Source organism: Drosophila eugracilis, unplaced genomic scaffold (assembly GCF_018153835.1).
Source record: "Drosophila eugracilis isolate 14026-0451.02 unplaced genomic scaffold, ASM1815383v1 contig_445, whole genome shotgun sequence".
Lineage (NCBI taxonomy): Eukaryota > Metazoa > Arthropoda > Insecta > Diptera > Drosophilidae > Drosophila > Drosophila eugracilis.
This window is the reverse complement of record NW_024573311.1, coordinates 1,886,255-1,911,142: the sequence shown is the minus strand read 5'-3', so window position 1 is coordinate 1,911,142 and position 24,888 is coordinate 1,886,255. Positions and strand designations below refer to the sequence as shown.

General features: G+C 42.5%; 5 protein-coding genes across 5 annotated transcripts; 1 reads left to right on the top strand and 4 right to left on the bottom strand.

Annotated features, from left to right (window-relative positions):
• Positions 1 to 1,603: 1,603 nt before the first annotated feature.
• LOC108108460 (protein YIPF5 homolog) lies at positions 1,604 to 8,610 on the bottom strand. The gene is made up of 6 exons (XM_017216517.2): positions 8,438 to 8,610; positions 8,172 to 8,377; positions 7,784 to 7,818; positions 5,840 to 5,950; positions 5,506 to 5,690; positions 1,604 to 2,109 (listed from the first exon to the last, which is right to left on the bottom strand). Exons 1-6 carry the CDS (start codon positions 8,530 to 8,532, stop codon positions 1,947 to 1,949), a joined length of 795 nt encoding a protein of 264 aa, XP_017072006.2. The 5' UTR covers positions 8,533 to 8,610; the 3' UTR covers positions 1,604 to 1,946.
• A 206-nt stretch (positions 8,611 to 8,816) lies between these two features.
• Positions 8,817 to 12,244, bottom strand: LOC108108406 (V-type proton ATPase catalytic subunit A). The gene is made up of 5 exons (XM_017216462.2): positions 12,159 to 12,244; positions 11,677 to 11,808; positions 10,751 to 11,448; positions 9,672 to 10,649; positions 8,817 to 9,574 (listed from the first exon to the last, which is right to left on the bottom strand). The coding sequence occupies exons 2-5, from the start codon at positions 11,750 to 11,752 to the stop codon at positions 9,482 to 9,484; spliced, it is 1,845 nt and encodes a 614-aa protein (XP_017071951.2). The 5' UTR covers positions 11,753 to 11,808; positions 12,159 to 12,244; the 3' UTR covers positions 8,817 to 9,481.
• Positions 12,245 to 12,442: 198 nt separating this feature from the next.
• On the bottom strand, positions 12,443 to 14,091 carry LOC108107896 (cytokine receptor-like). Its single transcript, XM_017215702.2, has 2 exons — positions 13,235 to 14,091; positions 12,443 to 13,171 (listed from the first exon to the last, which is right to left on the bottom strand). The coding sequence occupies exons 1-2, from the start codon at positions 14,089 to 14,091 to the stop codon at positions 12,523 to 12,525; spliced, it is 1,506 nt and encodes a 501-aa protein (XP_017071191.2). The 3' UTR covers positions 12,443 to 12,522.
• A 651-nt stretch (positions 14,092 to 14,742) lies between these two features.
• On the bottom strand, positions 14,743 to 15,351 carry LOC108107905 (C-type lectin 37Db-like). Its single transcript, XM_017215715.2, has one exon. It carries the CDS (start codon positions 15,349 to 15,351, stop codon positions 14,743 to 14,745), a length of 609 nt encoding a protein of 202 aa, XP_017071204.2.
• Positions 15,352 to 16,192: 841 nt separating this feature from the next.
• On the top strand, positions 16,193 to 24,800 carry LOC108108281 (serine/threonine-protein kinase Tor). The gene is given in 9 exon segments (XM_017216287.2): positions 16,193 to 16,711; positions 16,771 to 16,991; positions 17,071 to 17,637; positions 17,862 to 18,179; positions 18,181 to 18,596; positions 18,655 to 20,596; positions 20,716 to 21,465; positions 21,467 to 23,269; positions 23,385 to 24,800. Coding segments are annotated over 9 exon segments (7,410 nt in total). The 5' UTR covers positions 16,193 to 16,485; the 3' UTR covers positions 24,552 to 24,800.
• The last annotated feature ends 88 nt before the right edge of the window (positions 24,801 to 24,888 follow it).

Genomic DNA, 24,888 nt, shown 5'->3' with positions numbered 1-24,888 from the left:
TCTCTTGAAAGCTAACGAGTGTTTATTAATGGCGCTAATGGCAAGCGACGCCTTTGATGAGCGTAAAATGCTTAAGCACACAGATCCTGGCCGGGCTTTTTACTTTTCCTTCTCCTTTTCAGGCCACGCAATTAGCGCACAAATATTTCCGCATACATTTCGTTCTATATATATATAAATATATATACCTAATTTTTTTGTATTTCTGCTGCCTTTCCATTTTGGCCATAAAAATGCTCAACCGAATTGTAGTAATTACAACAATTTGCATAAGAGCGGGACAACGAGGAAAGGCGGAAATCAAAAAGCGCAAAGCACCGAGGAGCCAAGCGCACAGAAGTATGCTACGCATTTTGCAATTTATTCAGGCAGACAAACGGGTAAAAGGACAACCAATAAATTCAAAAAAAAGAGCTCTGAGCGAAAACGCTAATTATGTAATATGAAAATGCGAGGACAACGTTGAATTATTTGCATATGGTAAGCAGCAGCACAGGACAACATAGAACCCTTATTTTGTGATCCTTTTTTTTAGGTTTTCTGTGTATACCGTGTTTTTTAACCATTATCAAATTCAATTAACACTCCGCATGCGGCAAGGAATTTTTTAATTTTTATTCCCATTGCTGTGTGGAATCGAAAACCACACACAAATCAAATCCGCACTCACTTCTGGGCACAGCTTCTGCTGCAGTTGAAATTTCAATTAGGCCAACAAATTTACAATTGAATAAATTCAAAAACCTGAAAACCTTGCAACGCTTGATGTCGATTAGTGCAACAAAGTGCAACAACCGAGCGGAAGACAACAGCACCATTGTGAAAATCATAAATTCTGCCAATTGAAGGTGGAAAATTCGATTCTCTCTGCATAGGTCAGGCAAGTAAATCAAATGTGCTGGAAATTACATTTGATACTTTATTTGAAACCGAAGAGGAGATACAAGAGTGATTCACTTGATAATGTAAATTTGTTCTTTTATTTTAACTGCAAGGATCATCAACAATATGAACGGAAGCAAATTGGCGAAAAAGCAAATGGTTTACACTTTGCGTCGTTTGTTGATACGTATAGAATATATCTTTTTGTTTTATAAAAAATCATTTTAAAATTATTTAAAACCTTATGTAATTCTTTAATAAATTATTAATTTGCAAAAATAAGTAGCTTATTGCTATTTAAATATTTTTCCGCATATTTTTTCTCAGATTAATTGATACACTTTTCGGCTCAAATATCTAAAATAATATTGTTTATATATTTTTTATGAAGTTTAAAAACATGTTTTTACATTACTTACCTTATTCAGTTGCAGTATGGTCAAAAGCTTTTGCAATCGATTTAAATTTCAGGTAAACTCTCACCTGAAGATTCATGGCATAATACCCGAATAAAAACCCACAAATTACTAAAACAAAAAAAATAATAATAGCTGGAAAGCAGAGTAAACACGAAAAGTATTCAGGAAAAAAGGGCATTTCGCCTGAGTCGCGTTAATTTTGCATGCCCCAAAAAGTATGCAGTGCGACGGAAACGGAAACGAGAGCGTGAAATTTCAATATGCTGCTTACACCACTACAATTCTGCATGGCAAAAAACCAATTTCAATTTGTTAACCATTTTTTTATTCCCAATCAAATTTATTACATAGGCTCACAACAGAAGTATTGAGTAAAGGGGAGCTTGGGTTTGCCACCAAAAAACGAGAATATGGAAAACAAATTCGCAATCGGCGCTTATTTTCTTAAAAATATACATATCCATGTGTTGGCCGGGATGGGTTCCTCCTCTTGCTGCTTCTCCTCCCGGCCTATTTGTATGTGTGTGGGTGAGAGTGTGTGTGAGTGTATTTATTGTGCTGCAAGAGTGTGTGTTTGCAGGACAATTAAAACCAGGCAAACACAACAAAAGAGGGCGGTGGTATAGCAGACTCTCGCCCGTGGCCCTAGTAAATGGTAATCAACGCAAATCCTCCATAGAGCACCGCACACGGATAGGCAATCAGCAGCTGTTGATGGTCCATGGAGAAGGCGGTGGCGAACAGTTTCGAGGCCGATATGGCGCACCAGAATATGGAGATGCCGCTCACAATTAGGCCGAGTGTGCCCCTGCAAGAGTGAAACGAGATACCAACTCAGTCCAGATAGATATAGACAGCGGTGAAATCAATAAACAATGCATATGCATGAACCAGCATTCGTACAGTGTAAGAAAAAGAACACAATAACAATCTGAGGCTCTCTAATCACATGTGCAATGTTCGCAACTCCACAGGAATAATAATTAACATTGCTATAAATAGATGCCAGAGTAAAGAGCTTTACTTAAACTTAATGTTGTTAAAATTACATTCTCAAATTCCAATAATAAGATTAAATATAATTTAAAGTTTCTAAACATATTAAAAGGATGAAATGATGGTTTTGGTGTGTAACGCTTTCCTCAATGCATCGGTTTCGGAAAGAGTATTCGACTGACAAAATGTTCATAAAAAAGGATGAGTATGTGTACGTTGGTGTGGGTATGACTGAGCGTGTGTGCGAATGAATGGGCAGGGCAAACAAAGACAGCAGGCGATGTGCCGGCAAAAGGATGTGCAAACATAGCCCAACTACAAAGCGCACACATACTCCAAACAGGCTCCCACAGAGAAAGCCCAGCGGAAAATGAAAAATTGATTTCAAAGCGATATACGGAAAATGTTACCTATATCCCGAGCAAAGATTAAAGGCAAGCTAACTAAGATAGAATCCCTATAATTGAATACTTTAAGAATAGTGAATATTTCTATGCAATCTATATATGTCTTTTAGAAATAGAGAATACGAGAATAGCTATTTACTTTATAGTCTTCCAAAATCTTTGGTAGACCTCCCTTGTCACCAACTAAACAAACATCTCGATAACTCTGCCTTGACCCTCGAGTTCAAACATTTTAGAACCATTAAATCAAAGTATAGAAAACAAACTTAAATCTATTGAGTTTATGTTGCCATTGACGGCCATTGACTTGGCCTTGACAAACAATAAAATACTTGAGTTAAAAATAAACAAGTTGTGTGTTTTAAAGGATACTCAAAAAGAGATATTGGCATATGTCTAACCCATTCCAGACTGTCTAGTCTATCAAGTTGTAAGTCTAGAATCTTTTCCCGTTAAGCCATTAAATCCGGAACAGAAATCAATTTACAAAACCGAAACATAAATCCCCATATTCGAAAGTTCCAATTTTCAGCTACACGCACTCGTTTAATGGATTGCCTTTTCTGTGGTCTCGGCGGCTCGGCTGTCACCTCCACCTCCACGACCACCTCCCATTTACCACTCAACCAGTTCACTTTTTTTTCATCCTCTAGTCCGTGCAATCTTCTCCAGAACTTTGTTGGTTGTTGGTCAGTGTGTCCGTTGCTGGTGCCAAGTGATTTTTTGGCCCGGACTGGGGCAGCTTAAATGGTCCGGCACTAGCCTAAAAACCAATCAAAACAATACTATGAGGGACCGGATAACTCGACTGTCTGTGTAATTTTTGCGCACTTTTGCATCACCAAACAAACTCAATTAAAAAGTCTGTCTAAAAAAGGACAGCGGAGAATCGCAAAAATATTTACTGTAAACTTGGCTGGCATTCACAGGGACTATATGAACATCAAAGCTAGCACATACACGCCCACCCACAAAAGTGCAAGCGCTTAAAGCCAACAAATAAAAAATGAAAGCAAACAGGCAACCAAAATGGCAATTGCACTGGGCAGTTGGACAGTTTGGTGAAAGGGTTGGGTGGGGGTCTGTGGAAAATCGGTAGAGTTTTTGGGGCCGATGGGTGGATGGGTGAGGCAAGCTTGGTGTCGAGTAAGCCCGAGCAATAGTTTATTTTTACACATAGTCACACACATACGCACACTCTTATTTCCAGCTCTCGCCACCCACCGCAGCACTTAGTTTCCCCGCACCGCTCTGAAATTATGACGTGCCAAAGGGGCGGGTGGGCAGTTGGTGGATCCACTAGAGGAAGCGCTAAAAACTCACGCAGCATTTGCGTGTTGCTCCTCGCATGGCCGTCATAAAAAGCGTGGCGAGTGAGTGGAGCTAGAAAAAACAAGAAAAAAAAAACGCTGCCAGAGAAAAAAGGCGGGGCGGAAAAGGCAAGGAAAAGTGGGCGGGAAACCTGGCTAGCAAGTGCTGGACACATATTTGAAAAGGAAACTACGTGAACGAAACTCAACGGGTGGCAAGACAGGACATGGAACGTTAGACAGATGGACACAGGACCGCCTGGCAGGAACTTTTCCACCACCCACTCAACAAAACCACCCACTCCACAACTGCTCTCAACGCGAAAATTAAACGGCGCATAGTTGGCGTTATTTTGCTCCGTTTTTTTTTTGCCTGTCTTGCCTTGGCTTCAATGGAGTCCTAGGTCCTCAGTTCTCACTCCAACGTCCGTAGTCCATAGTCCATAGCTTGGACTCCTCGGTCTGTAGTCTGTAGTTTGGCAGTTGTGGCCCTGGAGTGCACTAAAAGCGCAAATTAAGTTGGCTACTCTTTTTTATTCGCATCTATGTGTATGCATCGCTGGCCCAAAACTGCAACAAAATTAAAAACCTAAATTGTGCGCAAAGAGGCAAGGGGAAATCAAGCCCAACGGATGGTCAGATAAAGAAAAATTAAACGCTGGCCCAGGAGGAGTTGCTAAGGACAAGGATGGCTTCTAGGAATTAAGAGGTCAAGTTTTATCATTCATTTTTTGTAATATTATTAAAGAAGTTTAAGAGACAATTTATTCATGAAATTATCCAAAAGAAAAACAAAAAGAAAATCTGTCTTAAAAGTTTTCCATCAAAGACGTTTTCATATCCTTTGATATTTACAAAATGTAAACGTGTTTCACCACATGTCCCTACAACATATCATTCTAAGCTTTCTATTTTCATATTATTATAAGTTTTATTTGCAAACCACTTTTACTTGAAAATTTGCTTAAACGAAATAAACAGTAATCGATAGAACAAATAAAATAGCTTGTACAAGTGCAAGAATTAAATTTGCAACAGAATAGTTATATAAAGCGCATTCAATCCAATATCTATCACCCACTGGGGCATTTTCATTTTGGCAAGGGCATCTATTTCATTACAGATACATGACCATTTCAAACAGAAATTGCAGGCTCAAATCAAACAATCGAAAAACAACACCAGCAATAACAATAACAATAATAACAGCCAGAAGTGATCAGCTTGAATAGACGAGGAGGAAAGGCGGAGTCGAGGCATCAATTGGACAAATTTGAATGGCAAGGAACAGATCGAAAACGTGCTGCAGTCGCAGCTGGGCGAGCTTAGGCAAAAGTTTGTAATTACAGGCCACAAACAATGAGGAGTCGACGCCAATGCATTGGCAACTTTTCAATTAAAAACATAAATATAAAGCACAGGGGGCACTGCGGGGTGGAACGAATGAAAGGGCAGATGAAAAGCCAGCGACTTGTGTCAACAATTACTTACTGAATGGTGATTAAAACGTTGATGCCGGACAGCACCACCATGGGCAGCAGACAATAGCCAAGCACCGAGGCCACCGCTCCGAAGGTCACCTGCGACCGGCTGACCATCAGGGACAACAGGCAATAGAAGAAGATGCAGCCCATTACGCCGATTCCGTAGATGTAGGAAAACGTGACTTTACCGCTCTGTGAGAGAAGAAACAGATTTTCATTAATAGTTAAAAAATAACTTCTATTTAAAAATGAATTTCGAAAATAATTTTGAACCAATTATTAAACTATTAATTAAATTTGATTTAAAAAGATATAATGTAAAAGTTATATGTATAACAAACCAGTAAAAGGAAGCCGCCAAGTGTGAGGCAAAAGACCAGTGGACCCGCCATGTCCGTGTCCTGCAGGATTTGCTGGTCGGTGGCTCGCAAAGGATTCAGCACGGCTAGCGTCTGGGATGAAAAAGAGCGAAGTAGTAATACGATTAAAATTAGAGCAAGTGAAGGATTACATAGTAAGGGCGTCGGATCGGGTTGACAGAAGTCCGTCCGACCGGCAACAGGCCATCATCACTCATGGAGCCTGTGGCACGGGAATGGGATTCAAAACACGGGACTTCGGTCCCGGGGACACTACACAACACAATTCATTTGTTCGCACAGCGGTCATAAAACGGAGCCCAACTCCCGTTTTTCCAAACATTTGTTCTCTATGCGTTTTGGTTTTTCCCCTTGTTTTTGTATTGTGTGTGCAGTGGCAGAGAAATTTGAAAAATGGAAATTGATGATAAATGATATTGCTGACCAGCCAGCCAGCTAGCAAGTGAGCCAGAATTTGGGAACTGGGCCAAAAGCTGTCAACGCATTTGACGCATGCGAATGTGGGCCAGGACAAGGGCCATGAAATTTGATATTACAGCCAGCAAGGACCCACCAAAAATTGTCGATGAAATTCCGAGTGTCTCTCTGTGGGTTTACCAACCTTAATTGAGATTGAAAAGAATTTGAAGTGGAAACATGCAACCACACAAGAATTGTTGAAAATCAATTCGATGATACGGTTTTTTTTATTTTAACATTTTTTCAGATATCAATTAGATAAAATTGGAAAAAAAATGGTAAGAGCAGTGAGACATATTCATGAATGCATTAGTTCATTTATCAATTTATAAACTTTTTAATACCTTCCTTCCTTTTATTCCACGGATCTTTCTTCCGGTTTTCCAAATTAAATATAAAAAGTACAATAAAAAGATGAAAAAACATTCCGATGAAACTATCTTTAGGCGACCCATGTCACACCACGTAAACCCTGAAAAATACCTCTGTTGACTCTGCCATTTGCCAACGATCCATTACATTAACAATCAGCCCCAGAGTCAAACACAAATCTAACCATAATTCCCCCAGCTAGCTGATGAACAATTTAATTAGCATTTCGTTTCATTTCAGTTTTATGATGGCACACGGACTCATTAACATTAACATTTTCATTTTTCAATTAACACAAGCGTAATAAATTCCGTGCCGGAGCGAAAGAAATGAGAATCAGGCGCACGCAAATTTTTTACAAAATGGACAAAAATGCAGAAAGTTACAGCGTGAACTGGACCGAACACGAACGGGGGGATAAAATGAGCGAGAAAAACTTTAATTAAAAACACAAAAGTTGCTTTATTTATTTAAAAACAACTACAGCCAGGCCGGCAGCGAGTGAAATGAAAAAATATGTCTTCATTAACGACACAAACCGGCAAGTGCAGCGACAACAAAGCATACAATAAAAAATGCAAAAAATTGCAGGGAAAAAAAAGAAAACAATAGAATTATTGCGGCAGGAGAGGAGAAGCTAGCAATAAATACAAAAGCGAAATGCAAAAACATTTAAATTTCAATTAAAACGGAGTTGGCGGAAAAGCGCGGCCTAAAGTGGCCGCCCAAAAGAAATACCACCCGCTGCGTTGCAAAAATTAGAAAAAAGCAAGGGGAAAAGTGCGTAGAGGCAAAGCTGGAATTATGCGGCGGGTAGAGTAATTGTCCGGGCAAACAAAGTGGGCAACTGAAAACTCAAGGCTCTTTTGTGGTGTGTGTCGGTGGCATCCGGCGGGAATCGGGCGCATAAAATATGCAATTTGCCCTGCTCCACTCAAGATCTCTAGTTAAAATTGCGTTCAAGTGCAGCGAGGTAAAAAGGAAGAGCTATCCTCTTCCACCTCCGGGCATTTCCAAAGGTGGAGTACGCAAATTATAAAAAGCTAAAGCAAAGCTTTCTTTTGTTCTACTTACCTTTTGAAAAATGTGATTCGGATTGATGCCCAGTTCTGCAACAAGAAATAAATTAATTAAGTATAAGTTTTATTATTGAATATTAAATTATTTGGGTAAGTACTGAAGATGAATAAGTTCTTACATTCTTGGAATTTAATAGGTCTTTTTATATTCAATTAATCTTTCGTTTATGAAGGTTTAAAGATATGTCTTGCCTAGTTATGTCTGATCTCTTCTTATTAGTAGTAGTAGTACTATTGATAATGGCATCGAAAATATATAAATTTTTTTGTAAAATGCTTTGTGTATCAAAGAAAATTTAAACATGTGGGTAAGGAATTCTAATAATCCAATAATACATTACAAAAACACTTATTTATGATTTAAAAATTCGTGTCTATCTCACCCTCCAAAAGTGGCGGCTCATCATCAAACTCGTTGCCGGCTCCTCCGGCGACACCTGACTTTCCACTCTTGTCTTGTCCGTAACTTGTATCGGTGTATGCCGTGGGATCATAGAATCCTCCAAGTCCTTGAGACGGGGTTTGGGCATAGGCCGCATCATAGTTCGGTGGAACAGAGGCCTGTGTGTTGTCAAATGTTTGGAAATTCCTGTAAGGAAATAAAGCAACAATTATTGGTTTAGCACTGAAATTCCTAGTTATAACTCACAGTTCTTGACCAAACTCTGGCATGTCGAAATTGTAACTGGCATCAGCCGAAGGCGCCGAGCCGTAAAAATCATTGGTTCCACCAAACTGAGCCATAATCACTTTAATTTAAACCCAATTCATATATTTACAAAATAAAACACACGTCAACTAAAGAAGGACTATCGTCTTGAAATATTTCTGCGATAATTATCGTTAGTAGCTATCGCTTAGAAATATCACTGGTTAATATATATCGATACTTTTCGATTTTTATTTCGAAAGGCGGGAAGAAATATTTTTTGATTTCTGAAAAATGTTTCGTATTGTAGCAATTAAATATAAATATATGAAAAATGGAGAATCAAAGCACAGCCGAGTAATAAAAAAAACACCAACAATTTTTGTAACATTCATAATACATTTTATTTCCATAGCTCCATTCGCAACACACACAAGTTACTGAAATAGCTATTATTCTTTGGTAGTAGAGGTATATGCTTTTGGGGCTACGTTGTTATTGCGTTCTTTAAAGGTCTATAATATGTAGGAATATAATATTTTGTAATTTCGTAAAGTTTCAAACTCCCTTTAGATTCGTTTAGTTGGTTTTAGTTTCACACAAAAGGGTAACGAACACAATCGATAACTATATGAAAATTTACTAACAATAGATTGGTATTATAATTATATATCAACATAGATAAATATACATTTGTTGTATATGTATGATATTTATGTTTATGGCTGGTTTAACTGCGTTTCATTTGCGCTACCGACTAATTATTGTTCGTCTTTCCTAACTCGCCGTCGTCGTGTGTTTTTTGTTTTGCGGATTTTTCTGTTGATTCGATTCTGACCTGACTAGACCTGAAGCGGGCCAAACTGTTTATAAACTTATAAATAAACTTGAATTCAAATATCTTATTATGCATTATGTAAATATGACTAGATTGAATGGGGAATTCGAATAATAACCTAGCTTTGGTTTCTTATTTCGATTGGTTTGCTCCTTAGTCCATTCTTCTTGCTAGGAAATCCCGCAGTTGTTCTTGGCTGGCTCCGCTTAATCCTCCAGATTTCGGAAGGCTTGCTGTAGGTCCTCGTATAACTGATCGTAGTCCGCTTTGATCTTTTGCTCGCCATCTTTCACAGGGTCCTACAAATGATTAATATTAATTATTAATATATATTATTAAGTCGAGCTAAGAATTTACGAAATTCGCAATCAATTTAAATTATCAAAAAAAACTTACCTTGAACTTCATCGACGACAGCTGATACATAATTCCGCCCATCGACTCCCTAATGGTGTTCCATGTAATCTTGTTATCCGACTGGGCTGTGGACTCAACGGCATGCCGGGCGGTCTCATAGAAGGCCATGATGTTTCTCAGCATGCCAACCGTCTTGTAGAAGGGACACACACGATCGTACGGCGAGTAGGAGTTCTGTTGCAGGAAGTCGTCTTTCAGGAGCTTAGCCACTTCTAGGGTTACCTTGTCTGTCTCGGCCAGCGATGCCTTGCCCACCAGTTGCACAATTTCAGACAGATCCTCCTCCTCCTGCAGAATCTCCTTGACCTTGGTACGCAATGGCACAAATTCGGGGAAGTTCTTGTCATAGTATTCATCCAGGGCGCGCATGTATTTCGAGTAGGAGATGAGCCAGTTGATCGAGGGGAAGTGCTTTCTCTGGGCTAGTTTCTTATCGAGACCCCAGAACACCTGCACGATGCCCAAAGTCGCGGAGGTTACGGGATCGGAGAAGTCACCACCGGGTGGAGATACAGCTCCGACAATGGAAACGGATCCCTCACGCTCGGGGTTACCCAAGCACTTGACGCGACCAGCGCGTTCGTAGAAGGTTGCCAAACGGGCGCCCAGGTAGGCTGGGTAACCGGAATCGGCAGGCATCTCAGCCAGACGTCCCGAAATCTCACGCAGAGCCTCGGCCCAACGGGAAGTGGAATCAGCCATCATAGCCACGTTGTAACCCATGTCACGGAAGTATTCAGACAGAGTGATACCGGTGTAGATGGAGGCCTCACGGGCAGCCACAGGCATGTTGGAGGTGTTGGCTACCAGGGCGGTACGCTTCATGATGGACTCGGTCACTCCATCGATTTCGCATGTCAGTTCGGGGAAGTCACGCAATACCTCAGACATTTCATTACCTCGCTCACCACAGCCGACATAGATGATGACATCGGAGTTGGAGTACTTGGACAGTGCCTGTTGAAAGATAATTAATATATAACGTAAAAAGATTAAAAATACTTAAAACCTAAAAATTGTTTTTTTTAGGAAGAATCAATTTTTACTTAGTAACTCACCTGAGATATGACTGTTTTTCCACAGCCGAAAGCTCCGGGGATGGCAGTTGTGCCACCCTGGACGCAGGGGAAGAGCGAATCCAAGACGCGTTGGCCGGTGAAGAGAGGATGGTTGGCTGGGAGCTTCTCGGTAACAGGACGCGGCTGTCTTACAGGCCACACCTGCAACATAGTGTGCTTGGTAATCTCGCCGTCGAATTCCGTCTCAAGAACAATGTCTTCAAGGTTATAGTTGCCGGCAGGGGCAATGTATCGAACAGTGCCCTTGGCCCTGGGCGCCACAATCATGCGCTGCTTCACCAATGTGTTCTCATGGACCACTCCATACAAATCGCCTCCGGTAATATGCGAACCCACTCGCACATTCAGTGGATTGAATTCCCACATCTCCGACCGAGACAAAGCGGTTGTGTTCACACCTTTGGGTATATAAATGGAGTTGGTCATCACACCAATGTCCTTCAAAGGACGTTGAATGCCGTCGAAGATGCTGCCCATGATGCCCGGGCCCAGCTCCACGGACAGTGGCTTGCCGGTACGCAGCACGGGATCACCCACGGTGACGCCGGAAGTCTCTTCATAAACTTGTATGGTGGCCATGTCGCCCTCGAGACGAATGATCTCACCCACCAACTCGTAGTAGCCGACGCGTACCAACTCGTACATAGCGGATCCAGACATAGCCTCCGCGGTGACCACTGAAAGGGGAATAAAAGAACGGGATGAAAAGGGTCATGAAACAATGGATTAGCAAGAGAAACAGCGTTAGGGTAAACATAAGAAGTAGCGAAGACATCATAATAAAGAAAACGAGAAGTAAAATTAGCAGAATAAGGATGAAAAACAGTCGGGGAATGAGCGAGAAATTAAGAGATTAGTTAGATCTTGGGAGTCAGCGACTGAAGGACGCTGGTGACGTCGCTCACCTGGTCCCGAAACCGCGTAGACACGGCCATATTCCGACTCGCGCTCCTCGTCTTTGAATTTCCTCAAGTTGGACATGGTCGCGGTTGCTTCTCTTCTTCTTCTGCTTCGGTAACGGTCAAAACGTTCGATAACTGTGAAAAAGTAACCGTTTTTTCTTATAAACAAAAACACACATTTTTCATGCCCCCGAGATAGTTTTTCGTGTGCGCTGAATAAGGAAAATCGTAGATGGCGCTGTTGTGCAGCAGCAAAACCCAACGGCAGCCCCCAGTGAAAAGCTTCACACCCCCGCAGCCCAGCATCGATTTTCCAATACAATTTTCACGCATGCCACGAACGGCCAGCTTAACTTTTCACTTTTTCCGCAGCACAATTAGGATTTTAACATTTCCCTTTTATTACGCACACTGAGATCTATGTTCTTCTTGTTTTATGCGGTAATTACTGATTTTTTGGCTGACCTAAAATTAAATATGCTCACATTTGTTTCACCAGCTCTTATGAAAACTCTCTTGCTTTTTTGATTTTTCTCTAGTATTGATCTATCGTTTATCGGCGAGGGTGCCAGGTTCTTGGTAGGAATGGACTCACGCCAAACTTAAATCGTAGCACGCACTAAATATACTCACGCTTTAATAGCGGGATTCCATTGACAGATTCTCAATACTTAAAAAAATACTAAAAAGGCTTTTCAAATTAAAAAATCATTTATATTTTTAAGATAAGGAAATATATTGGCTTGTCCCAAAGGTAGAATTAGTTTGCATAATTTCTATGGGGGTCAGTTTCTAATAAAACTGTTTTAATATTTACTAATGCTTTCGGGGATATGCTACCAGGAAAAGCTATTTCAGAGGATGTCTGAGGACTTCCGGTTTTTTCCAATCTTCCACAGGATCAAGTATTCCAACAGGTAAATTAACATTAATATCCATAGCTTTCGTAATTTTCTGAAAGAATACGAATATAAAAGGAATTAGTGCTAGTACGACTAAGACCGCAGTATAGTGCTTAATTCCAAAACCAACTGAGCTTGGCATTCTTCCCGATAGCCCCCAGCTTGGACCTATCCATAGCATTCCACCGCTAGAATTGTCTTTGTATTGCGCCGCCACAGCTTTATTGTATTCAGCCATAGACTCATTGAAGTGGTAGTCGAGCTGCGATTTCTCAAGATCGAGATGTTTTAAAGACTGGTCGGCACACAGTTGAGAGCTGTTTTTGGAGACCGAGCACCAGAAGATTGTATAGCCAATGAGCCCGTTCACTTCCTGCGGTGGCTGCCAAAACATGGTATTAGATTTGAGATTGTACCACAGCTTCTGGGGCTGACGGCGCGTAGAGTTGGTCAAAATTGGAACACGGATTATTGATCCATTCATCGAACGCCCCAAAGAGTTCTGGCTCCAGACGGAAACGCTGCCCGCCTCCTTGGCATCCCATTTATGAAAAACTGCGGAGTTGTTGCCCAAAAGAAACGGTCTTTTAGGAATACTGAAAAATGTTTAGAAAGAATTGCTCTAATTTTTAAATTTTTTTGTTTTAAATTTTGTTTACCTATTGTTCGATTGAACGATATAAGTGAAGTTGGGTCCACAAAACTCCAGTTCGTCCAGCTGTTGCCAGAAGACGTAAAGATCACTTTCAACGGAGTCGAAAAAGAATCCAGTGGATACTAACTTTGGCGGCTGCTCTGGAATTGAGGGCTGAGTTGAAAAGTGGAATACAAAATACTCAGTCGGCCAGGGTGATTCGCTGTAGTTATATCGAAGCCACATGCGCACTTCATATGCCTGGTTGCGATAAGAAGGGATCTCAAAACATTTTGGCCTTCGTCTCATATCATCTATTTCGGGCAGCACATTGGCGTCATGCTCCTTTATCAATGAATTCCGCGGAAGTAGCTTTACTCGCCATTCATATGCAGAGCTAGCCCAAGCCCACGCATGCGACCCAAAATCAACGCAGGTTGTGTTATACTTCGTGCTAATCTCAGGCCACCTAGGTGGCCAATGTGGAATTTCCATTTGAATCCGTGTCAAGCGGATCTCTTGCTTCTGCACATTATCTGAAAGGTGCAGTTCCAGTGTGAAAGTGTGATTGAAGTTAACAGTGTATTCAAAAGCAGGTCTCATATTGAGTTCCTCCAAAATTGCGGTATAATCCAGTTCAAATTCCGGGATGCACTTCATCCGTTCCGATCCACGACATTTCCGAGCTACTCCATTATCCATGCTCAAGTAGTAGGTGCTGATTTGCCACAGATACCTATCTCCCAGCTGACTGAAGCTGCACTCGACTGGCGATCCGGCCCCACTGTGTTGGCACTCAAAGTCCTGAACATTTAGCAGGGGCGGCACATCAACAAACCTTAGATGTGAGCTCATATCGCCCAACAGGCATTGGAATTTCATTGTTGTACCTTCCCTTTGGGGTTCGGTCCACCCTGTATTTTATGCTAAAATCGTCGACATGCACTGTTTCCACTTTGCTATCATCCATCAAAAGTATCATTTCCCACGTTTCCGTAATGTAATTGTTATAGAAACAAATCACATCGAATCCTTCACCGCCATGGACATAAGTTGGTTTGGTGTACACGACTGGAGAATTATATGCCCAACAATTTGCCATGGTGGCCAACAGAACGCACATCGAAAAGATCATGTTGAACGAAAGTTATTATTCGAAATGAATATTTTGGTCTCTGTTTGCGGCTGCTTATCTCTATATTTTTTTTTCGGTGACCCTGAGTAACATTTTTAATTCGACGTAATTTAACTTTTCGTAGAGTTAGAATCATTTCTAGTTTTATATTTCAACGTAACTAATAAAATTTAATGTTTTCCATTTAATCAATAGTAAATTAATTGAACCTCGGAAACTTAAATATTTGATTCTGCTTCCACAGAGAAAAAATAAAATAATAAGCTCATATACAAATGTTACGAAAATAATGTATACGAATAAAACACAAATATAAAAATCTAACCATTGTTCACATAGCACAAAAAATATATTACATTTGCATGAACAACATGTAATGTTGTTAGTTGCTTTTAAGTTTAATAATCTAACTCGCATATATATTTGGTTTTATTCTCGCATAGTTTATCGTTCATATAAAATCCGTCTTCTGATTTCAGTTCCACACAGTGTTCTGCTGCATTCCCATAGACACGGCTGGGCTGGCCAGTTCCCCACTTCAGATAAGCTGGTAATCCGGTTGCTTGAGAAACGTATTTGTCATCTTCACCCAGATTGTTGATTCCCACCCAATATCGTTGCTTATTCACCAATTTGGCAATGATTTGATTTAACTCCTCTAGATTCCTTGGAGTAGCCAGAAAGCCTCCTTTCTGTCGGCAGATATTCGATGCGGCCCACCAGTTTACCTCGTGATCGTGTTCGATAAAAAAGTATCTTGAACCTATTTTCTCGAATCCTTGAAAATGCTTTTCCAGAGATTCCTCAGATGCATTACATGCAGTTTTTGCCAGGAGCAGACTGCGTTGTACGGCATCAAGCAGGAAGCGAATACTTTCTAAACCTGGTCCAACTGGTCTGTCTTTGTTATTTGGAGAAGTCGAAGCTTCTCCATTGAGTGCAGCGACCAAATATTCCTGCATATAAAATGCACTCAAAATACCCAATAGAAGTGTTACCTTCAACATTTTTTGATTTATGTACGTTAGTCTTTAACAGATGTCTACTAAATTCAAAGTTTCTTGAAACTGTGCGTAAATACGCTCCAACCTCTGCGATTATATACAATTCTGATAATCCATTATACCATATATACGAGTACTAATGTACATATATACATACATATATTTATTTTGTTTTTTCTCTCTAAGAAAGATGGTGCATTAACCTGAACCAGATTAACCATTAATTGCATATTTTTATATAAATTAAAAGGAAACGACCCAAGCCTGGACTTTGATTTATTTTTGATTCGTCTTTATTGGAAATCGTATACATATATGTAAATTAAAGGGAAACGAGTCAAATATATAAATTATTATACATATTGAAAGACTTTTTACCTTAACAATAATTGTTGTCGAAAAACGAAGATATAGATAGAAAAACTGATAAGCGAACGATTGGTTTTGGACGCCTATTTGGCGTACTGTTTTTACTTTTGAAAATATGTTTCTCATTATTTACTTTTAATTAAAATGGAAAAAAATTGCATTACCAAATTTGAATGCCATCCTATTCAAGATAAAGTAACTAGATCAACGTGATATGACAATGTGATATTACAACAAGATAATTTTTTGAATTTTTAGGTTTGAATGGAGTTTGACTAAATTTAATTTGAATAAATGATACAAATTTAAACGGTTTATCTTGTTATTTGGAATTAAAATAACTTTATAGCATCTGAACAATTTTGAATATTCGGGGAATACCCTAAATGCAATTCCAATATACGGTAAAATAGGACTTCTTAAAATACCATTCATACCTTACCTTTGGTATTTTCACTTCCTCAGCGAACGTCCACACTGTGCGCTAATTTATCGGCAGCGGCTAAAATATATCTCCTTAAAAACCCCAATTAATACGAAATAAAGTAAAAAAAACGGATCTTTATCCGCATGAGACCGTTCAGCGCCGGTGCCAACACATGAGATCTTTGCGGTTGTTCAGTGGTATAGAGCGTACAGCGCCCTAGGGCCACCGAAAATATAACCTCTAAACTCCGGCCCAGTAGGCAGATGCACCTGCTCCACCTTTTACCCTTTCCAAATGCAAGTGAAAATCACCTTTAAGTAGTGCAAATACCCTGCCCAGCCATGTCGACGACGTCGGTGGTGCAGCAGTTCGTCAACGGGCTGAAGTCCCGCAACCGGAATGTTCAGAACAAGGCCACGCAGGATCTGCTTTTCTATGTGAAGACCGAGCTGCGCGAGATGTCCCAGGAGGAGCTGGCGCAGTTCTTCGATGAGTTTGACCACCACATATTCACCATGGTGAATGCGGCGGACATCAACGAGAAGAAGGGCGGCGCCCTGGCTATGAGTGAGTTCCTGTAATGTCGATATAGTACTTCAGGGAGAATTTAATATTTGATCTTTCAGAGTGCCTGATAAACTGCGAGGGCAGTCTGACGGCCAGGAAAGGTATCTCGCCCTACTTGAATCGACTACGAGATCTGCTCCTGATCAACGATGTTTCCGTCATGGAAATTGCCGCTCGCTCTTTGGTTAAGCTGGCCAACATGCCCACCTCCAAGGGAGCGGATTCATTTGACTTCGATATCAAGAAAGCCTTCGAAGTGCTTAGAGGCGAGAGGCAAGAGGTATGATACATTTTAGTTTCGTTTTTTAGTTATTTGTTAAGAATATATTCAAATAATTCTTAAATTATCTTATTTTTAGTATCGCCGGCATGCAGCCGTGTTTATTCTCCGTGAGCTGGCCATCGCCTTGCCTACTTACTTCTATCAACACATCCTAACATTCTTTGAGGTCATCTTTAACGCCATTTTCGACCCAAAATCTGCCATTCGGGAATCCGCGGGAGAGGCTTTGAGGGCGGCTTTAATTGTCACCGCCCAGCGAGAGAGCACAAAACAGTCTAGTGAACCACAATGGTACAGGATCTGCTATGACGAGGCCAGTACTAGCTTCAGTGCGGACCTGGCCTCTGGAAAGGAACAAAAGGGCGTGACCCGAGATGATCGCATTCACGGCGGCCTTATCGTATTCAATGAGCTCTTCCGCAGTGCAAATGCCACTTGGGAGCGACGTTACACATCGCTGAAGACTTTATTTCCAAAGACCCAGCACAACAAATTCCTGGAGGCCAGCACTTCGTCGGGAATGGGGTCCCAGCTAAATACACTTGTGCCTCGGTTAAAGGTGCCCTTCATCGACAAGCTCGGTAGCACACAGACACATTTGGGCGAGGGGGAGCATTACAACGGCGTAGCCAAGTTCGCGAGCGTGAGTCTAACGATCAAATATCCCCACCTTCGAATGTATTTGTTATTTTTATTTATTTATTTGGTTTTGAGGTACTTAACAAGTAGTTATAAAACAACAGTTGCTTTATAGATGAAATCAGCTGACCTAATTTCAGTTAACATTTGTTTATAAATATTTTGCTTAAATAGTTTATTTTACTTTAGATATTTAACAAAACAACTAATGATCCCGACTTCCCTTAGCACAACGTATTGGAGTCGGCTTACGCTCACGAGATCCTTCAGGAGCATTACACCACCATTTGCGACAATGTCTTGGAGCAGCGATCCTCAAAGTCACCTTATGTACAGCAGGCACTGCTGCAAATCCTGCCGCGACTTGCTGCTTTCAACCGCGAAGTATTTGTGGAAAAGTACCTGCAAACCTGCGTGTCGCATTTGATGCTGATCCTGCGGGGCAAGGAGAAGGATCGCACTGTGGCCTATATAACAATTGGTTACATGGCTGTGGCCGTTCAAAGCGCGATAGAGATTCATCTATCCGGGATCATGGCCAGCGTTAAAGGTCGCTCTCCCAGCCAAGGACTTGACTAGCAAACGGAAGGTGCCAGTGGATCCTGCTGTATTCGCTTGCATAACGCTGCTTGCGCATGCTGTTAAGTCGGAAATAGCAGAAGACGTTAAGGATATCCTTGAACAGATGTTCTACACAGGTCTGTCGCCAGCCTTGACCGTTTGCCTGAGAGAACTTTCTGAGAATGTACCCCAACTGAAGTCCGCCATCACAGAAGGATTGATCGGTATCCTATCCCAAGTGCTAATGAACAAGGCAGCTGCTGTTCCATATAATACCCTACCTCCGATCGCCATTGATGCTTCGTTGATGCAGAATGCTGATGGAGCCACCACCGTGCTGGCTCTTAAGACACTGGGCACCTTTAACTTTGAGGAGCAGAACATGCTCGACTTCGTGCAACGGTAAGCAGTTACTTTTTTTATCCTTACAATTTTGTACAAAATTATATTTTTTTACTAGTTGTGCCGACTACTTCATCGTACACGAACAGCAAGAGATACGGCTGGAGGCGGTGCAAACATGCACGCGACTTCTAAAACTGGCAGTGCAATCCTCTGAAAGTATGGAAAACTCCAAGACTCTCAGCGACACTGTATCCCATGTAATTGAACGCTTACTGATGGTTGCCATTACTGACATGGACTGCAATGTGCGGATACGTATCCTTCGCTCGCTGGACGAGACTTTTGATGCAAAACTCGCTCAGCCAGAGTCTCTTAACTCCCTATTTATAACCCTGCACGATGAGATCTTCGAGATCCGGGAACTAGCAATGGTCACAATTGGAAGATTATCCTCCATGAACCCGGCTTATGTAATGCCCAAGTTGAGAACCACCATGATCGAGTTGATCACAGATCTAAAGTACTCGGGAATGAGTAGGAACAAAGAGCAAAGCGCTAAGATGCTAGACCATTTAGTAATAAGCACGCCCAGGCTGATTTCCTCCTACATGAATCCGATTCTAAAAGCATTAGTGCCGAAGTTACATGAACCGGAATCGAATCCTGGCGTAATTCTAAATGTGCTTCGGACCATTGGTGATCTGGCAGAGGTGAATGGAGGCTCTGATGAAATGGAACTGTGGGCAGACGACCTTCTCTCCATATTGCTTGAGATGCTTGGGGATGCTGGCAGTCCAGATAAGCGAGGAGTGGCTCTTTGGACCTTGGGACAATTAATTAGTGCGACGGGCAGAGTTGTAAGCCCATATCACAAGTACCCAGTGCTAATAGACATCCTCATCAACTTTTTAAAAACTGAACAGCGTCGCTCCATTCGAAGGGAAACGATCCGTGTGCTGGGCCTATTGGGAGCAATGGATCCATACAAGCACAAGATGAACAAGGGCTTAATTGACAGCCAAAAGGATAATGTTCTGATAGCATACTCGGATGGCAAAGTCGATGAAAGTCAGGACATCTCTACTGCAGAACTGCTGGTTAATATGGGTAATGCGTTGGATGAATATTATCCAGCAGTGGCCATAGCTGCCTTGATGCGGATCTTGCGTGATCCCACACTGAGCACTAGGCATACCAGCGTGGTGCAAGCGGTGACCTTCATCTTTCAAAGCTTGGGCATTAAATGTGTGCCGTATTTGGCCCAAGTGCTTCCAAATTTGCTGGATAACGTACGGACCGCGGATAACAATCTAAGGGAGTTTTTGTTCCAACAGCTCGCCATTCTAGTGGCTTTTGTAAAACTACATATTATCAGCTACATGGGCGATATTTTCAAGTTGATCAAGGAGTTTTGGACTATTAATACACCCCTGCAAAACACTTTAATCAATCTGATTGAACAGATTGCCGTAGCTTTAGGATGCGAATTCAGGGATTATCTTGCAGAGCTCATCCCACAGATCCTACGAGTGCTACAACACGATAACTCCAAGGATAGAATGGTCACCAGAAGGCTGCTACAAGCTCTGCAAAAATTTGGCAGTACTTTGGGGTATTACCTGCCACTGATTGTTCCTCCCATCGTAAAGCTGTTTGACTCTCCCTACGTGCCGACGCAGGTGTCAATGGTGGCCCTGGAAACGATCAACAACCTGGCATGTCAGTTGGACTTTACAGACTTCTCTTCGCGCATCATCCATCCGCTGGTTCGAGTGCTGGACGCTGAACCGGAGCTGCGTGACCAAGCGATGATCACGCTTCGCTCGCTGGCAAAACAACTTGGCAAGAAATACCTGGTATTCGTACCAATGGTGCAGCGCACCCTCAACAAGCACCGCATTGCGGATCCCGAATACGAGAAACTACTCAGCCGTATTCAGTCCAACAGCACTTTGGCAGATTCTTGTGGAGCGGGAGAGTTAGGACTTCGCTCGGCCAAGATAAAGAACAATGAGCCATTCGTAACGGACAGGAATAGCAATAACAAAAATTTGCAGGTTTGTTAAGACAACTTATTACTTCGAAAAGCTATTATCAAAAGTCAAGTCTGTAAATATTTTATCTATTTATTTGAGGGAGAAAACGTATAGTAATATCAAACTTTTTTTTCCTATAGGTTACCACAAACGAGCTGCGAACGGCGTGGCAGGTGACCCGTCGCGTCTCCAAAGACGACTGGGTGGAGTGGCTGAAACGCTTGTCGATTGGACTTTTAAAGGAATCGCCGTCGCACGCGTTAAGAGCCTGCCGATCCTTGGCTCAGGAATATGATACGCTACTGAGAGATCTGTTTAACGCCGCATTTATCTCCTGTTGGACAGAGCTCTCGCCAGACCTTAAATCTGAGTTAACACAGTCACTTATACAAGCCCTGCAAGTTACCGACATGCCGGAAATCACGCAAACGATTCTCAACCTAGCCGAGTTCATGGAACATTGCGACCGCGATCCAATACCAATTGAGACTAAATTGTTAGGAACTCGCGCAATGGCGTGTAGGGCGTACGCCAAAGCTTTGCGATACAAGGAAGAGGAGTTTCTCTTGCGGAAGGATCCTCAAGTGTTTGAGTCCTTAATTCTGATTAACAACAAGCTTCAACAAAGGGAAGCGGCAGAAGGTCTGCTTACAACCTATCGAAATGCAGCTGATGAGCTTAATGTTCAGGGAAGATGGTACGAAAAGCTCCATAACTGGGATCAGGCGTTGGAGCATTACAAGCGGAATCTACTTACGGATTCCTCGGACTTGGAAGCACGCCTTGGCCACATGCGTTGTCTGGAGGCGCTTGGAGATTGGTCGGAGCTGAGCAATGTGACTAAGCACGAGTGGGAAAATTTCGGTACTGAGGCCAAGTCAAGAGCTGGACCCTTTGGCTGCAGTGGCTGCCTGGGGTCTACAAGATTGGGAGGCGATGCGAGAGTACGTGAGGTGCATTCCGGAAGACACGCAGGATGGAAGCTATTATCGAGCCGTTTTGGCGGTGTATCATGATGACTTTGAGACAGCTCAGCGTCTTATTGACGAAACGAGGGATCTTCTGGACACTGAGCTCACCTCCATGGCGGGAGAGTCTTATGAAAGAGCCTACGGAGCCATGGTTTGTGTTCAAATGCTGGCGGAGCTGGAAGAGGTAATCCAATACAAGCTGATTCCGGAGAGAAGAGAGCCCTTAAAAACTATGTGGTGGAAGCGTCTTCAAGGTGGACAACGCCTGGTGGAAGACTGGCGAAGGATCATTCAGGTGCACTCGTTGGTGGTAAAACCCCACGACGACATACACACCTGGCTGAAGTATGCAAGCTTGTGTAGAAAAAGCGGTTCTCTGCATTTGTCCCATAAAACTCTTGTTATGCTACTGGGCACCGATCCCAAGCTAAATCCACTCCAGCCGCTTCCGTGCAATCAACCCCAAGTGACCTATGCCTACACCAAATACATGGCAGCCAATAATCAACTGCAAGAAGCTTACGACCAATTGAGGCACTTTGTGAACACCTACAGTCAGGAGCTTAGTTGTCTGCCCCCGGAGGCATTGAAGCAACAGGATCAACGACTGATGGCGCGCTGCTACCTACGCCTGGCCACATGGCAAAACAAGCTGCAGGATAAAATATCGGAAGCAATTCCAGGCGCCCTCGAGTGCTTTGAGAAGGCCACCAGCTACGACCCTAACTGGTACAAGGCTTGGCATCTGTGGGCGTACATGAACTTTAAGGTAGTGCAATCACAAAAATCAGCACTAGACAAACAACAACCTCAGGGTGGCAACATGGGAATGTCAATGAGCTCAGGGCTTGACAGTGATCTGCTGATAATCCAACAATATGCGGTTCCAGCAGTTCAGGGCTTCTTCCGTTCAATCAGCCTTATCAAGGGTAACTCACTGCAGGATACACTTCGTCTATTGACCCTTTGGTTTGACTATGGCAACCATGCAGAGGTGTACGAGGCTCTGCTTTCTGGAATGAAGTTGATAGAGATCAACACTTGGTTGCAGGTAATCCCACAGCTAATTGCCCGCATAGACACCCATCGCCAACTGGTGGGACAACTGATCCATCAGCTTCTTATGGACATAGGAAAGAATCACCCGCAAGCACTAGTCTATCCTTTAACAGTGGCTTCCAAGTCAGCGTCGTTGGCACGCAGGAATGCTGCTTTCAAAATCCTGGACTCAATGAGAAAACACTCGCCCACATTGGTGGAACAGGCAGTTATGTGCAGTGAAGAGCTCATCCGAGTGGCGATCCTCTGGCACGAACAGTGGCACGAGGGTTTGGAGGAGGCCTCTCGGCTTTACTTCGGAGATCGTAATGTGAAAGGCATGTTTGAAATATTGGAGCCATTACATGCTATGTTAGAGAGAGGCCCGCAAACGCTAAAGGAGACGTCCTTCTCGCAGGCCTATGGACGCGAGCTTACAGAGGCTTATGAATGGTCTCAGCGTTACAAAACATCAGCTGTGGTTATGGATCTGGATCGAGCCTGGGACATTTACTATCACGTTTTCCAAAAGATCTCTCGTCAGCTTCCACAACTTACATCATTGGAGCTACCGTACGTGTCGCCCAAACTTATGACCTGCAAGGACCTCGAACTGGCTGTTCCCGGTTCCTACAATCCAGGCCAGGAACTGATCCGGATTAGTATCATTAAAACAAACCTGCAGGTAAGACTTTCAATGTTTTTTTTCGTTATTGACTTGTGTGCATAAAATTTGTAGTTATTTTTCTAAAAAATTGAATAATAGCCATTAATTTGAGTTTCTGAATTTACATTTTTAGGTCATTACATCCAAGCAGCGGCCGCGAAAACTGTGCATTCGTGGATCAAACGGCAAGGACTACATGTACCTGCTCAAAGGCCACGAGGATCTCCGTCAGGATGAGCGTGTGATGCAGCTATTCTCGCTGGTAAACACGCTTCTACTAGACGACCCAGACACGTTCCGTCGGAATTTGGCTATCCAGCGTTATGCGGTAATTCCGCTGAGTACCAACTCGGGTTTAATTGGATGGGTGCCTCACTGCGACACACTACATACGCTTATCCGCGACTATCGTGACAAGAAGAAGGTGCCACTTAACCAGGAGCATCGCACAATGCTAAATTTCGCACCAGACTACGATCATCTCACGCTGATGCAAAAAGTTGAGGTGTTCGAGCATGCGTTGGGTCAAACTCAAGGCGACGACCTAGCCAAGCTGCTGTGGCTCAAGTCCCCATCCTCGGAACTGTGGTTTGAACGGAGAAATAACTACACCCGATCGCTAGCGGTCATGTCTATGGTGGGTTACATTCTGGGTCTTGGTGATCGTCATCCATCGAACCTTATGCTCGACCGAATGAGCGGCAAGATACTGCACATCGACTTTGGCGACTGCTTTGAGGTAGCCATGACGCGCGAAAAGTTTCCGGAGAAGATTCCCTTCCGTCTCACACGGATGCTAATCAAAGCGATGGAAGTCACTGGCATCGAGGGCACTTACAGAAGGACATGTGAAAGCGTGATGCTTGTGCTACGCCGGAACAAAGACTCCCTAATGGCCGTGTTAGAGGCCTTCGTTTACGATCCCCTGCTTAACTGGCGCCTCTTGGATGTAGACAAGAAGGGTAACGATGCGGTGGCTGGAGCGGAAGTTCCGAGCGGAAGAGGGGGTTCAGGGATGCAGGACAGCCTTAGTAACTCCGTGGAGGACTCCCTGCCCATGGCTAAGTCCAAACCCTACGATCCAACGTTGCAGCAAGGTGGCCTGCACAACAATGTAGCCGACGAAACGAACAGCAAGGCCAGTCAGGTGATTAAGAGGGTCAAGTGCAAGCTTACCGGCACCGACTTCCAGACGCAACAGAGCGTCAACGAGCAGCATCAAGTGGAGCTGCTCATTCAGCAGGCAACCAACAACGAGAACCTCTGCCAGTGTTACATTGGCTGGTGTCCGTTCTGGTAGGTCAACAGATCTGGTAGAGATCCCAATCGACAACCGGCAACTGACTGAGCGAGATTACGAAAACTACTACCACCAACTGAATTGTGGGCAACCATCTCCGAGGAAGATTCGGAGGTGATTGTAAATTAGGCTTTAAGTATAAAATATTTTTATAATTTATGTTAGAAATACGCTTTATCTTTTATTTGTAAATCCGATTGGAAACGTATTCCAATTTTGTAAAAATCATAAAACCTATGAAACAATTAATACCTGTTATTTTATATAATTCGTTTTTTCCTAAGTTTTAAAACATTCATATAATGGTCTTGTTGTTGCATATTAATGCAATATTTAT

What these genes read in the sequence shown, in the direction of transcription:
- LOC108108460 (XM_017216517.2), bottom strand. Translation starts at nt 8,532, where the DNA reads ATGGCTCAGTTTGGTGGAACCAATGATTTTTACGGCTCGGCGCCTTCG. An exon ending in TGAGCCGCCACTTTTGGAGG is followed by an intron (nt 7,819 to 8,171) that starts GTGAGATAGACA and finishes TTCTTGTTGCAG; the next exon opens with AACTGGGCATCAATCCGAAT. An exon ending in CGAATCACATTTTTCAAAAG is followed by an intron (nt 5,951 to 7,783) that starts GTAAGTAGAACA and finishes TTTTCATCCCAG; the next exon opens with ACGCTAGCCGTGCTGAATCC.
- LOC108108406 (XM_017216462.2), bottom strand. Translation starts at nt 11,752, where the DNA reads ATGTCCAACTTGAGGAAATTCAAAGACGAGGAGCGCGAGTCGGAATAT. An exon ending in CTACGCGGTTTCGGGACCAG is followed by an intron (nt 11,449 to 11,676) that starts GTGAGCGACGTC and finishes TTCCCCTTTCAG; the next exon opens with TGGTCACCGCGGAGGCTATG. An exon ending in GAAAAACAGTCATATCTCAG is followed by an intron (nt 10,650 to 10,750) that starts GTGAGTTACTAA and finishes ATCTTTCAACAG; the next exon opens with GCACTGTCCAAGTACTCCAA.
- LOC108107896 (XM_017215702.2), bottom strand. Translation starts at nt 14,091, where the DNA reads ATGAAATTCCAATGCCTGTTGGGCGATATGAGCTCACATCTAAGGTTT. An exon ending in ATCGTTCAATCGAACAATAG is followed by an intron (nt 13,172 to 13,234) that starts GTAAACAAAATT and finishes AACATTTTTCAG; the next exon opens with TATTCCTAAAAGACCGTTTC.
- LOC108107905 (XM_017215715.2), bottom strand. Translation starts at nt 15,351, where the DNA reads ATGTTGAAGGTAACACTTCTATTGGGTATTTTGAGTGCATTTTATATG.